This window comes from Haplochromis burtoni, unplaced genomic scaffold (genome assembly GCF_018398535.1).
Source record: "Haplochromis burtoni strain Fernald_Lab_line unplaced genomic scaffold, NCSU_Asbu1 Contig_236, whole genome shotgun sequence".
Classification (NCBI taxonomy): Eukaryota; Metazoa; Chordata; class Actinopteri; order Cichliformes; family Cichlidae; genus Haplochromis; species Haplochromis burtoni.
Genome location: NW_024582597.1, coordinates 144373 through 157256, shown reverse-complemented (window position 1 = coordinate 157256; position 12884 = coordinate 144373). Strand labels below are relative to the sequence as shown.

The 12884-nt window shown below is 40.0% G+C and overlaps 4 protein-coding genes across 6 annotated transcripts in view; all 4 read left to right on the top strand.

Annotated features, from left to right (window-relative positions):
* Positions 1–13: 13 nt before the first annotated feature.
* Positions 14–3497, top strand: LOC102310076 (protocadherin alpha-3-like). The gene has a single exon (XM_042226946.1). The coding sequence runs from the start codon at positions 1055–1057 to the stop codon at positions 3485–3487; it is 2433 nt and encodes an 810-aa protein (XP_042082880.1). The 5' UTR covers positions 14–1054; the 3' UTR covers positions 3488–3497.
* A 645-nt stretch (positions 3498–4142) lies between these two features.
* LOC102310389 (protocadherin alpha-8) lies at positions 4143–7936 on the top strand. Its single transcript, XM_014338543.2, has one exon. The coding sequence runs from the start codon at positions 4143–4145 to the stop codon at positions 6507–6509; it is 2367 nt and encodes a 788-aa protein (XP_014194029.2). The 3' UTR covers positions 6510–7936.
* A 100-nt stretch (positions 7937–8036) lies between these two features.
* The window catches only part of LOC121815523 (protocadherin alpha-3-like), a 25331-nt gene continuing 20483 nt past the window's right edge, over positions 8037–12884 (top strand). For 2 of the 3 annotated variants that reach the window (XM_042226956.1, XM_042226958.1), the window contains exon 1: positions 8037–10232. In XM_042226956.1, the coding sequence (XP_042082890.1) occupies positions 8050–10232 (2183 nt within the window). In that variant the 5' untranslated portion in view covers positions 8037–8049. The remainder of the gene's footprint in view (positions 10233–12884) is intronic. The other variant, XM_042226957.1, reaches the window with a different exon arrangement.
* The window catches only part of LOC102310894 (protocadherin alpha-8), a 6303-nt gene continuing 3657 nt past the window's right edge, over positions 10239–12884 (top strand). The window contains exon 1 of the mRNA XM_014338540.2: positions 10239–12870. Within this exon, the coding sequence (XP_014194026.1) occupies positions 11235–12870 (1636 nt within the window). The 5' untranslated portion in view covers positions 10239–11234. The remainder of the gene's footprint in view (positions 12871–12884) is intronic.

Here is a 12884-nt window from a genome sequence, read left to right as displayed (position 1 = left end):
GAGAAGCGGTACATGCTAGTTGGACCCAGAATGAGTATAGGATCTACTATAGTACCTGGAAGCCATGCAAATACTCTCGTACTCCCTGATAGGAGATGTCCTTCTGAAGAGGTAAGACCTTAACACCCTTTTGTAAAAGCATTTTCCCTTTCCGTTTTCGGCTTGCTTTACAATATCAGTTATAATGGTAGCAAGTAGCATAATGGTGCAGTGGTTCGCGCTATTACTTCAAAGCAAGAAAGTTTGGGTTTGTCTGGCTGGGTGGAGTTTGTACGCTTCCCGAGCCACTCTGTTCAATGTGCTATGTTTTCCTGCTGTTTCTTTTTAGATCACATTCACTGATAAGCTAGAAAGCCATACATGTACAAATAATAATAGTAATAATAATAGTAATAATAATAATCCTTTGTAGTTTTGCGAACTATTCGCTGCCCTTGGTGCTGATTGTTTTTTTCCCTTTCTTTTTCTTTTTTTTTCTTTGAGCATGTGTTGGGTGCCTTTACTGTCTGTCTTGGTAGTTGTTTATATGTCACTTTTTGCAATTAAAGTTCTGTGGGAGATCCTGTTATCGCTATCCATGGTGCCAAAAACTATCAGGCTATCAGGTGAAGGAATGTTAAAGAAACACAATGATTGATTAATGACATTATCTGTTGGAGCAAGTTATCAGCAAGTTTTTATGGGGTAAATCGAGAGAAAGAGGGAAGAGACTAGAAAATGTTAAAATACTAAATTTCTATTGGTTGTTCGAGATCCAGTCAACTTTAATTCAGTTCTCAAGCCTAAAAGAGGATTCAATCAATGGAAAAAAAAAAAACCCCAGCATATGAGGTTCTTTCTCAGCACAGCCTCTGGGTGTCACTATGAAATCAGAAAACCTTTAAGAACATTGTCCCTCCCCTTGCAAACCCTTTGTCTGAGCTGAGCAAAGCACTTGGACCAAATATACCAGCCGACAAAACCCTGTTGTTGGTTTTGTAAATATGCGGCGGTAAGCGAGTCGGTTATTGCTCTTGGCATTAACAGCTCCTGTGGATTTTTATGCTGTTGAAAAATGATGGAGACTCCAACAAGTCACTACTCCCGGTTTGCCTTTTATTTGGCGTTGATGCTATTTTCCGGAAGAGAAGCTTTGGCTCAAATAAGATATTCTGTTGCAGAGGAGGTGGACGATGGCACTGTTGTTGGAAATGTTGCGAAGGATCTCGGGCTTGATGTAACCTCTTTGGGTGACCGACGGTTCCGTGTTGTCTCTGGAAGTGAGGACAGTATTTTTGAGGTAAACCAGAATAGTGGGGCATTGTATGTCAGTAATCATATCGATAGAGAGGAACTCTGTCAGGGCAGCGGTGCTTGCCGCATGGAGGTAAAAATTCTTGTAGAGAACCCTTTGGAAATACACTACATAATCGTAGAAATTACTGACATAAATGATAATTCTCCTAGTTTTCCTGCAAGAGAGCAGACATTTGAAATAGCTGAACAAACACTGCCAGGGAAGAGATTTCAGCTGCACACTGCTCGCGATCCCGATGCTGGATTAAACTCTATTCGTACATATACTATAACCTCAAATGAACATTTTGAAGTAAATATCCGTCAAAGTGATGCAGGAAAGGTACCGTTTTTAGTGCTTAAGAAATCACTAGATAGAGAACAAAATAATGAACACAAGCTAGTGATGACAGCTGTCGATGGAGGAAAACCTCCAAGATCAGGCACATTAAATGTTACCATAACTGTTCTGGACAGTAATGACAATCGTCCAATATTTAGTCAGGAGATTTATCACTTGTCTATAAAAGAAAATATACCCGTCGGTGCATCAGTATTTAGAATGAATGCGACAGATTATGATGAAGGTACTAATGGAGAAGTTGAATATACTCTCGGAAAAACTTTATGGCAGAAAGTTTATGATATTTTTGAACTGGACAAAATAAGTGGAGAAATTACGGTCAAAGGAGTAGTGGACTATGAAGAAAACAACGTGTATGAACTGGATGTTGAGGTATCGGATAAAGGAACGCCTCCATTGATGGGCGAGTGTAGACTAATTATAAAAGTACTAGATGTCAACGATAACCCGCCTGAAATCGAAGTTACATCACTTTCAAACACAGTGCCTGAAGATTCCAAGCTTGGCACCGTTATTTCACTTCTTAGTGTGAAAGACAAAGACTTCGGTGTGAATGGAAAAATAATATCAAGCATTATTAATGAAGTCCCTTTTGAATTAAAACCTTCTTATAAGGAAAACACATACTCAGTGGTAACTAAGGATGTTTTGGATCGAGAGGTGGTGTCCCATTATGAAATAACAATAAAAGCCACCGACTGCAGTGAACCTCCACTATCTACTTTTAAAACTCTGCGCATTGAGATATCAGACGTAAATGACAACAGTCCACATTTCAAACAAAATCCTTTAGAGTTTTATCTCGTAGAAAACAACGCTGCTGGAAAGTCTATATTTTCTGTAAGCGCTTCAGACAATGACTTAAATGACAATGCAGCTATTTCATATCACATTATGAGAGAGGGGAGCCAAAATGACGTTATGTCATCCCTGAATATAAACAGTGATAATGGACAAATCACTGCGCTGAAAAGTTTTGACTTTGAAACGCTGAAAACTTTCCAGTTCCAAGTTGTTGCCTCAGATTCTGGAACTCCGTCATTAAGCAACAACGTCACAGTCAACGTCTTCATTCTGGATCAGAACGACAACGCTCCAGTCATCCTGTATCCACTCAGCTCCAACGGCTCTGCTCAAGGTGTGGAGGAGATTCCCCGAAACGTCAACGCAGGACACTTGGTGACTAAAGTCAGAGCCTATGACGCTGATATAGGATATAACGGCTGGTTGCTCTTTTCCCTGCAGGAAGTTACTGACCACAGTCTCTTTGCTTTGGACCGCTATACAGGACAGATCAGAACACTTCGCTCATTCACAGAGACAGACGAGGCTGAGCATAAATTGCTCATACTGGTCAAAGACAACGGCAACGTTTCTCTCTCAGCAACAGCTACTGTGATTGTCAAACTTGTGGAGCCCAAAGAGGCTTTTGCAGCTTCTGATGTTAAAAGTGCAGCAAACGATGATGAGGACAGTAATGTCATATTTTACCTCATGGTAACTTTGGGAGCAGTTTCTGTGCTTTTTCTCGTCAGTATTTTCGTGCTGATTGCAATGCAGTGCTCCAAATCCACAGACTATACTTCTAAATATTTGCCAGAGACTAATTATGATGGGACACTGTGTCACAGCATCCAGTATAGATCAGGAGAGAAGCGGTACATGCTAGTTGGACCCAGGATGAGTCTAGGATCTACTATAGTATCTGGCAGCCATGCAAATACTCTAGTGCTTCCTGATAGGAGACGTCCTTCTGAAGAGGTAAGACGTTGCCCATCATTTTTTAATTCGTTTAATTTCTATTTCACAAACAGACGCCCTGAAACAGTACTTACTGGGGTATTTTAACATCTATACAAATACAAATACACGTTTCCTTTTAATTATTTTGGTCTCAGCTTTTGAGAAGTTTCCCTTACAAAGTTGAAAAAAAGTTAAGAAATGTATAGTTGTGACGCGTGGGTCTTACACGTTCCCAGCTTTAAATCTAGAATTAGTCAATTTATGGGCAGTATACATCAGCGTTGTTGTTTTAACACACATCTACATTCGCTGTGTGAAAGAAACTCTGTATAACTACTTGATGCCCATTGCGATCAAAGTATGTCAAAATGAAATTCATCCCTATAGAATTAATCTGAGTACTATCAGATCCATGTTTCCTAATGCTTCTTCGATTGCATTAAGTTCTATGGCAGGAAAAAAATAGTACAGTCGCTTTAATTTGTAAGGCGGAAAGAAAGCATATAGAGAAGACAAAATATATGTATCATATGAATCACGTTTTGTAACACATCTCCTCTGGGTGTCACTCTTACATCGGAAGAAAAAAAATGACTCCGTCCCTCCTCTTTCAAGGCTTTTGTTTCAGATTGAGGAGGGGAAATCGCGTATTAAAACCAAACCCACCAGCTGATGGACGGTTTATATTTTAGAAATATGCTATAACCTGCTGTTTGTCGACTCAGGGAGCTTCTGTGTATGTAGGTACTGTTAAATAGCTATGAAGATCACTACAGGATCACGAACGATGAAGGGTTACTGGTTTGTTTTTCATGTGGCCGTATTGCTGCTTTTTGGGAAGGAGGCTTTTTCTCAGATACGATATACTGTTCCAGAGGAGGTTGCAGATGGAACTGTAGTTGGAAATATTGCGAAAGATCTGGGCCTTGACATCAACTCTTTGGCTGATCGACGTTTTCGTGTTGTGTCTGGAAATACGGATGCCTTTTTTGAGGTAAACCAGGACAATGGGGCTCTCTATGTTCGCAAGAAAATCGACAGAGAGGTTCTCTGTCAAGGAAGTGGCGCATGCTTACTGGAGCTTAAAATTCTTGTTGAAAACCCACTGGAAATGCATTATGTAGTTGTGGAAATTACTGATGTAAATGATCATTCTCCTAATTTCTCCGAAAGAAATCAGAGATTTGAAATAGCCGAACATACACTGCCGGGAAGGCGGTTCCAGCTACACACCGCTCGTGATCCTGATGCAGGACTTAATTCCATTCATACCTACACCTTAACACCAAACGATCATTTTGAATTAGATGTCCGCCAAAGTGACGAGGAAAAAATACCATTTTTAGTCCTAAAAAAGTCGCTGGACAGAGAGCAAAAATGCAACCATTCGCTTGTGGTTACAGCAGTTGATGGGGCTAAACCTCCAAGATCCGGAACCCTAAATGTTACCGTTATTGTTCTAGACATTAATGACAATCGCCCAATGTTTAGTAAGGAAATTTATGAAATTTCAGTCCCAGAAAACGTTTTGGTTGGCACCAAAATATTTAAAATTAATGCGACAGATCCAGATGAAAACTTAAATGGAGCAGTTGAATATAGCCTTGGAAAAACTCTAAAGAAGAAAGTGTATGACATATTTGAACTGGACAAGTTAAGTGGGGAAATTATAGTAGAGGGATTGATTGACTATGAAGAAAATGACGTTTACAAACTTGATATTGAGGCGTCCGATAAAGGAACACCCCCACTGACGGGTGAGTGCAGAGTCATCATAAAAATCACTGATGTTAATGACAATCCACCAGAAATAGAAATCACATCACTATCAAATTCAGTATCCGAGGACTCCAAGCCTGGCACAGTTATTTCTCTACTCAGTGTAACAGATAGAGATTCCGGAGTGAACGGAAATATTATTACAAGCATAATCTCAGACGTGCCTTTTGAATTAAAGCCTTCGTATAAGGAAAATATATATTCAGTTGTAACCAAGGGACTTTTAGATCGAGAAAAAGTGTCTTATTATGAAATAACAATGAAAGCCACGGATTGTGGTGAGCCTCCACTATCTACTTTTAAAACCCTTAGCATTCAAATATCAGATGTAAACGATAACATCCCACAATTCTCGCAGAATCCACTACAGGTTTACCTGTCAGAAAACAACGTTGCTGGAAAGCCAATATTTTCTGTAAGCGCGACGGATAAAGACTTGAACGACAATGCAGCCATTTCATATCACGTTGTGAGAGAAGGGAGTAAAAATGATATAATGTCTTTCCTAAGTGTGAATTCAGACAATGGACAAATCACCGCGCTGAAAAGTTTTGACTTTGAAACACTGAAAACTTTCCAGTTCCAAGTTGTTGCCTCAGATTCTGGAACTCCGTCACTAAGCAACAATGTCACAGTCAACGTCTTCATCCTGGATCAGAACGACAACGCTCCAGTCATCCTGTATCCACTCAGCTCCAACGGTTCTGCTCAAGGTGTGGAGGAGATTCCCCGAAACGTCAATGCAGGACACTTGGTGACTAAAGTCAGAGCCTATGATGCTGATATAGGATATAACGGCTGGTTGCTCTTTTCACTGCAGGAAGTTACTGACCACAGTCTCTTTGCTTTGGACCGCTATACAGGACAGATCAGAACACTTCGCTCATTCACAGAGACAGACGAGGCTGAGCATAAACTGCTCATACTGGTCAAAGACAACGGCAACGTTTCTCTCTCAGCAACAGCTACTGTGATTGTCAAGCTTGTGGAGCCCAAAGAGGCTTTTGCAGCTTCTGATGTTAAAAGTGCAGCAAAAGATGATGAGGACAGTAATGTCATATTTTACCTCATGATAACTTTGGGCGCAGTTTCTGTACTTTTTCTCGTCAGCATCGTAGTGCTGATTGCAATGCAGTGCTCCAAATCCACAGACTATACTTCTAAATATTTGCCAGAGACTAATTATGATGGGACACTGTGTCACAGCATCCAGTATAGATCAGGAGAGAAGCGGTACATGCTCGTTGGACCCAGAATGAGTATAGGATCTACTATAGTCCCGGGTAGCCACGCAAACACATTAGTTCTACCCGACAGGCGGAGAGCATCTGAAGAGGTAAGACCTTAACACCCTTTTGTAAAAGCGTTTTCCCTTTCCGTTTTCGGCTTGCTTTACAATATCAGTTATAATGGTAGCAAGTAGCATAGTGGTGCAGTGGGTCACGCTATTACTTCAAAGCAAGAAAGTTTGGGTTTGTCTGGCTGGGTGGAGTTTGTACGCTTCCCGAGCCACTCCGTTCAATGTGCTAAATACCAGCTTTTTTCGTGCTGTTTTTTAGATCACATTCACTGATAAATTATAAAGTCATAATAACAATAACAATAACAATAATAATCCTTTGTAGTTTTGCGAACTATTCGCTGCCCTTGGTGCTGATTGTTTTTTTTTCCCTTTCTTTTTATTTCTTTGAGCATGTGTTGGGAGCCTTTACTGTCTCTCTTGGTAGTTGTTTATATGCTACTTTTTGGAATTAAAGTTATGTGGGAGAGCCTGTGATCGCTATACATGGTTCCAAAAACTATCAGGCTATCAGGTGAAGGAATGTTAAAGAAACACAATGATTGATTAATGCCATTATTTGTTGGAGCAAGTTATCAGCAAGTTTTTATGGGGTAAACCGAGAGAAAGAGGGAAGAGACTAGAACACTGTTAAAATACTACATTTCTATTGGTTGTTCGAGATCCAGTCAACTTTAATTCAGTTCTTAGCTTGTAGCTTGTTCTCAGTAGCAGTGTTACTCATCTAGTCACACTCAGGTTATACAATTGCTGCATGTGTTACCGTTTCCTTGAAATCACACTGCAGCAAAACAGTCATCTTTATGACGTAGTATATGTCCCGCTTTGCATTGTGGTGATTTTGAAAATGAAGTGCTTTAAAACATGATTACATTTTCATTTTTCACTGTAGTTACCTTTGAGACGGTTTTAATTACCAATACTATTACCAATATTATAGCTAAGCTGCAATAACCAGAATAGTTTCTTGTGAATAGGAGAACAGTTTTTGATATTACTATGTTAGATTTTCTGGTTAAGTTTGTCAACCTCCGCTTTCTGTTGGTGTTACAATTACAGGTAGCTTTGGTAACGAGAGCAGCTATGTCAAGAGCAGCTATCGCTGTCTGTAGTGCTGAACTATACTGTGGCGCGTTGCCGGTTCCATTCAAAGTAGGGTGTCAGATTAATATACTGTTATGTAAAAGCAGAAAAATTAAATCTTTCTTCAGTACTATTATAAAATGAATACAAAATTCAACTGGTGAAATTCAGGGGAAAGAAATACCTCACGTATCCTTAAGTAAGTGGATAGAACTCTTTTATCGCTATTGTCCTTAGTGACAGATTTTGCACATAAAATACATACCTGTACTGGTCCTTACTTAAAATCATCAGAAATAAACATACAGAGTTGTCCTCTTGGTGTCACTATAACATAAATGACCAGAAAAACACAGTCCCTCCCCTAACAAACCTTTTTGTCTGGTGGTTCACAGCAACGAATGCATAATATCTAAAAACGGGAGTCGGATGAGACCGTGAAGTAATCGCAAATATAATTATTATAGAAACAGATTCAGGTGTCATCGTGTGCAACTGGACAACAATGAGGAATGGAAGACCGTATCGATGCTGTGAGTGCTTCTGGGTTGCTTTTTATTTGACACTGCTGCTGGTTTTCGGAAAGCGGGCTTTGGCTGATTTGAGATACTCTGTTCCGGAGGAGGTCAAAGAAGGAACTACTGTTGGAAATGTGGCCAAGGATCTTGGTATTGACAAAACCTCTTTGACTGATCGTCGGTTCCGTGTTGTTTCTGGATTTAAGGACGCGTTTTTCGAGGTAAACCCGGACAATGGGGCTTTACAGGTTCGTAAGAAAATCGACAGAGAAAAGCTTTGTCACGGTAGCGGTTCATGCCTCATTGAGCTAAAAATCCTTGTTGAAAATCCCCTGGAAATGCATCATATTGCTGTAGAAATTGCTGATGTAAATGATCACTCCCCCAGCTTTTCTGAAAAGGAGCAGACCTTTGAAATGGCCGAGCATACATCTCCGGGAACACGATTCCAGCTTCACCCGGCTCGTGATCCTGATGCCGGAATAAACTCTATCCGCATATACACACTAACGTCAAACGAGCATTTCGATATTGAGATTAGTCAAAGTGATGAGGAGAAAATACCATTTCTAGTGCTGAAGACATCTTTAGACAGAGAACAAAAGAATAAACACTTGCTAACTGTAACAGCAGTTGATGGAGGTAAACCTCCAAAATCTGGCACGCTTAATGTATCCGTTATTGTTCTTGACAGTAATGATAATCGCCCGACATTCAGTCGGGAGACTTACCAAATTGAAATAAAAGAAAATGTCTCTGTTGGTGCTGTTGTTGCAACTGTAGCTGCTATAGACCCAGATGAAGGCACTAACGGGGAAATAGAATACAGCCTGAGCAAAACATTAGCGCGTAAAGTTTATCAGATATTTGAACTGGATAGTGTAAGTGGACAAATTACGCTAAAAGTAGCATTAGATTTTGAGGATTCTGAGATTTATAAACTAGACGTTGAAGCATCTGATAAAGGACAACCTCCATTAATCGGAAGGTGTAGAGTAATAATAAAGATACAAGACATTAATGATAATGCTCCAGAAATAGAAGTCACGTCACTATCAAATACAGTAACCGAAGATTCAAAGCCTGGCACAGTTATTTCACTTATCAGTGTAACGGATAAAGACTCTGGACTTAATGGAAAAATAATTACACACATGACCGACAATGCACCTTTCGAATTAAAACCTTCTTACAAGGAAAACATATATTCCGTGGTCACGAAGGGAGTGTTAGATCGAGAAACTGTACCAGAATACGAAGTAATAATAACAGCTACAGACTGTGGTGAGCCTCCTTTATCGAGTTTTAAAACTCTTAGCATTCAGATAGCAGATGTAAATGACAACAGTCCACAATTCACCCAAAACCCATTACAGTGTTACCTGACAGAAAATAACTTCGCAGGTGCGCCAATATTTTCTGTGAGTGCGGTAGACCTCGATGCAAATGAAAACGCAGCTATTTCATATCATCTTCTGAGAGAAGGTGGTGAAAATTATGTAATATCTTTTCTAAATGTGAATTCAGATAATGGACAAATCACTGCGCTAAAAAGTTTTGATTTTGAATCGCTGAAAACTTTCCAGTTCCAAGTTGTTGCCTCAGATTCTGGAACTCCGCCACTAAGCAACAACGTCACAGTCAACGTCTTCATCCTGGATCAGAACGACAACGCTCCAGCCATCCTGTATCCACTCAGCTCCAACGGCTCTGCTCAAGGTGTGGAGGAGATTCCCCGAAACGTCAACGCAGGACACTTGGTGACTAAAGTCAGAGCCTATGACGCTGATATAGGATATAACGGCTGGTTGCTCTTTTCACTGCAGGAAGTTACTGACCACAGTCTCTTTGCTTTGGACCGCTATACAGGACAGATCAGAACACTTCGCTCATTCACAGAGACAGACGAGGCTGAGCATAAATTGCTCATACGAGTCAAAGACAACGGCAACGTTTCTCTCTCAGCAACAGCTACTGTGATTGTCAAACTTGTGGAGCCTAAAGAGGCTTTTGCAGCTTCTGATGTTAAAAGTGCAGCAAACGATGATGAGGACAGTAATGTCATATTTTACCTCATGGTAACTTTGGGCGCAGTTTCTGTGCTTTTTCTCATCAGTATCATCGTTCTGATTGCAATGCAGTGCTCCAAATCCACAGACTATACGTCTAAATATCTTCCAGAGACTAATTATGACGGGACACTGTGTCACAGCATCCAGTACAGATCAGGAGAGAAGCGGTACATGCTAGTTGGGCCCAGAATGAGTATAGGATCTACTATAGTCCCTGGAAGCCATGCAAATACATTGGTGATGCCAGATAGGAGGAGAACATCTGAGGAGGTAAGACTAACATATAACACATACTGTGCATCCAGCTCAGATGTGTCAGCTGTTATTTGGTCTGCAAGATTAAACCTTTTGATAACTCATGATGAATGAATTAATGGGTTAGTTGCTTTTTGTATCCATATCAATACAAAAATGTGTACAAATTCAAAATAATTACCAATACTATAACGTTTTCTTTCATTATCAATATAAAGAAAGCCTATGAGTTTGTTTGTTTTAAGATTTCTTTTAGTAGAAATATCGGAGAAATATATACAACAACACCCACTACTACTGTTACTAACAGAAACAAAAACAACAATAATAATAAAGAGAAGAAGAAGCAGAAGAAAAGAAGAAGAAGCAAATATTGCGCAGCGTTTTGTCTCGAATCCTGCATGTACGTCCTTCCGACGTGACGTGTTAAATTGTTACTGTGGCGGAGTTCACTAATATACACCGTTTATTTTCTCAATGACACATGAGACTAATAAAAAGTCTCTGACTGTAAAGATGGCGCAGCCCTTCCCTTAGCATATTATAGTGTGTTTGCTGCAACTTGAGTTTATCTGCTTACTTATGTTGATGTGGCTGTTGTTACTAATGTATAGGAAAACCTTTCAGAGTATAAATCGTCTAAAATGTTGTCCTCTTGGCGTCACTGTTACACCGAGCATTCCATAAAGGAATTAGGTCCTCCCCTAAGAAGGCTTTTGTTTGATACCTCACAGTAAAGCTGATGTGAGTCGGATGAGGCGGTGCCATATGTTTTCTTTACATACTTTACGAAAAGCCAAGGATATATAAATTGAGCTTCCTGGAGAAATATGTTTTATGTGTAAATGTGTTGTTTGAGAAGGATGGCTGAGAGAACACGAAGCAAAACAGGCAACCGCTGTTGCTTTGCTTTTCATTTGTCTTTGCTGCTGATTTTCGGAGAGCAGGCTTTCGCTGAACTGAGATACTCGATTCCAGAGGAGATGAAAGAAGGGACTATTGTTGGAAATGTTGCTAAGGATCTTGGTCTTGACAAAACCTCTTTGGCTGATCGTCTGTTACGTGTTGTATCGGGCTCTAAGGATGCGTTTTTCGAGGTGAATCCGGACAATGGTGTGTTACTGGTTCGTAAGAAAATCGACAGAGAGGAACTGTGCCATGGAAGTGGTGCTTGCATGATAGAGCTAAAAATGCTTGTAGAGAACCCACTCGAAATCCACTATGTAGCTGTAGAAATTACTGATGTAAATGACCATTCCCCGAGTTTTTCTGAAAAACAACAAACCTTTGAAGTAGCAGAACAATCATCCCCGGGAACACGATTGGAACTGCATGCGGCCCGTGATCCTGATGCTGGCATAAATTCTATCCGCACATATTCATTATCTTCAAATGATCACTTTGATATAGAGATAAGTCAAAGTGATGAGGAAAAAATACCATTTCTAATTCTGAAGAATTCCCTAGACAGAGAAAAAAAACATAAACATTTCCTCTTTGTAACCGCGGTTGATGGAGGTAAACCTCCGCGATCAGGAACGCTTAATGTTTCCATCACTGTTCTTGATATTAATGATAATCGCCCGACGTTTAAACAGGATACTTATCAAATAGAAATATTTGAAAACGTTTCGGTTGGAACGACTGTTGCAAACGTAAATGCAACAGATCCGGATGAAGGGACAAATGGGGAATTAGAGTATAGCCTTAGTAAAACATTAGCGCATAAAATTTATGAAATATTTGAACTGGATAGTGTAAGCGGAGAAATTACACTGAAAGGAGGGTTGGATTTTGAAGATTCCGAGGTTTATAAACTAGATGTGCAGGCGTCAGACAAAGGAACGCCTCCTTTAACAAGCAGGTGTAGAGTGATTGTGAAAATTAAGGACGTCAATGACAATCGACCGGAAATAGAAGTCACGTCACTGTCAAATACAGTAACCGAAGATTCAAAGCCTGGTAAAGTTATTTCACTTATCAGTGTAACGGATAAAGACTCTGGAGTTAATGGGAAAATTATTTCACGGATAACTCAGGGCATTCCTTTTGACTTAAAACCATCCTATAAAGAAAATACTTACTCAATTGTTACTAGCGGGTTTCTGGACCGAGAGGTGGTGTCACATTATGATATTACAATAGAAGCTACAGACTGTGGTGAGCCTACTTTATCCAGTTTTAAAACTCTTAGCATTCAGATAGCAGATGTAAATGACAACAGTCCACAATTCCTGCAAAACCCATTACAGTGTTATCTGTCAGAAAATAACTTCGCAGGTGCGCCAATATTTTCTGTAAGCGCATCGGACAACGATGCAAATGAAAACGCAGCTATTTCCTATCATCTTCTGAGAGGAGGTGGTGAAAATGACGTCACAGCTTTCCTAAATGTAAATTCAGATAATGGACAAATCACTGCGCTGAAAAGTTTTGATTTTGAAACGCTGAAAACTTTCCAGTTCCAAGTTGTTGCCTCAGATTCGGGAACTCCG

What these genes read in the sequence shown, in the direction of transcription:
- LOC102310076 (XM_042226946.1), top strand. Translation starts at nt 1,055, where the DNA reads ATGATGGAGACTCCAACAAGTCACTACTCCCGGTTTGCCTTTTATTTG.
- LOC102310389 (XM_014338543.2), top strand. Translation starts at nt 4,143, where the DNA reads ATGAAGATCACTACAGGATCACGAACGATGAAGGGTTACTGGTTTGTT.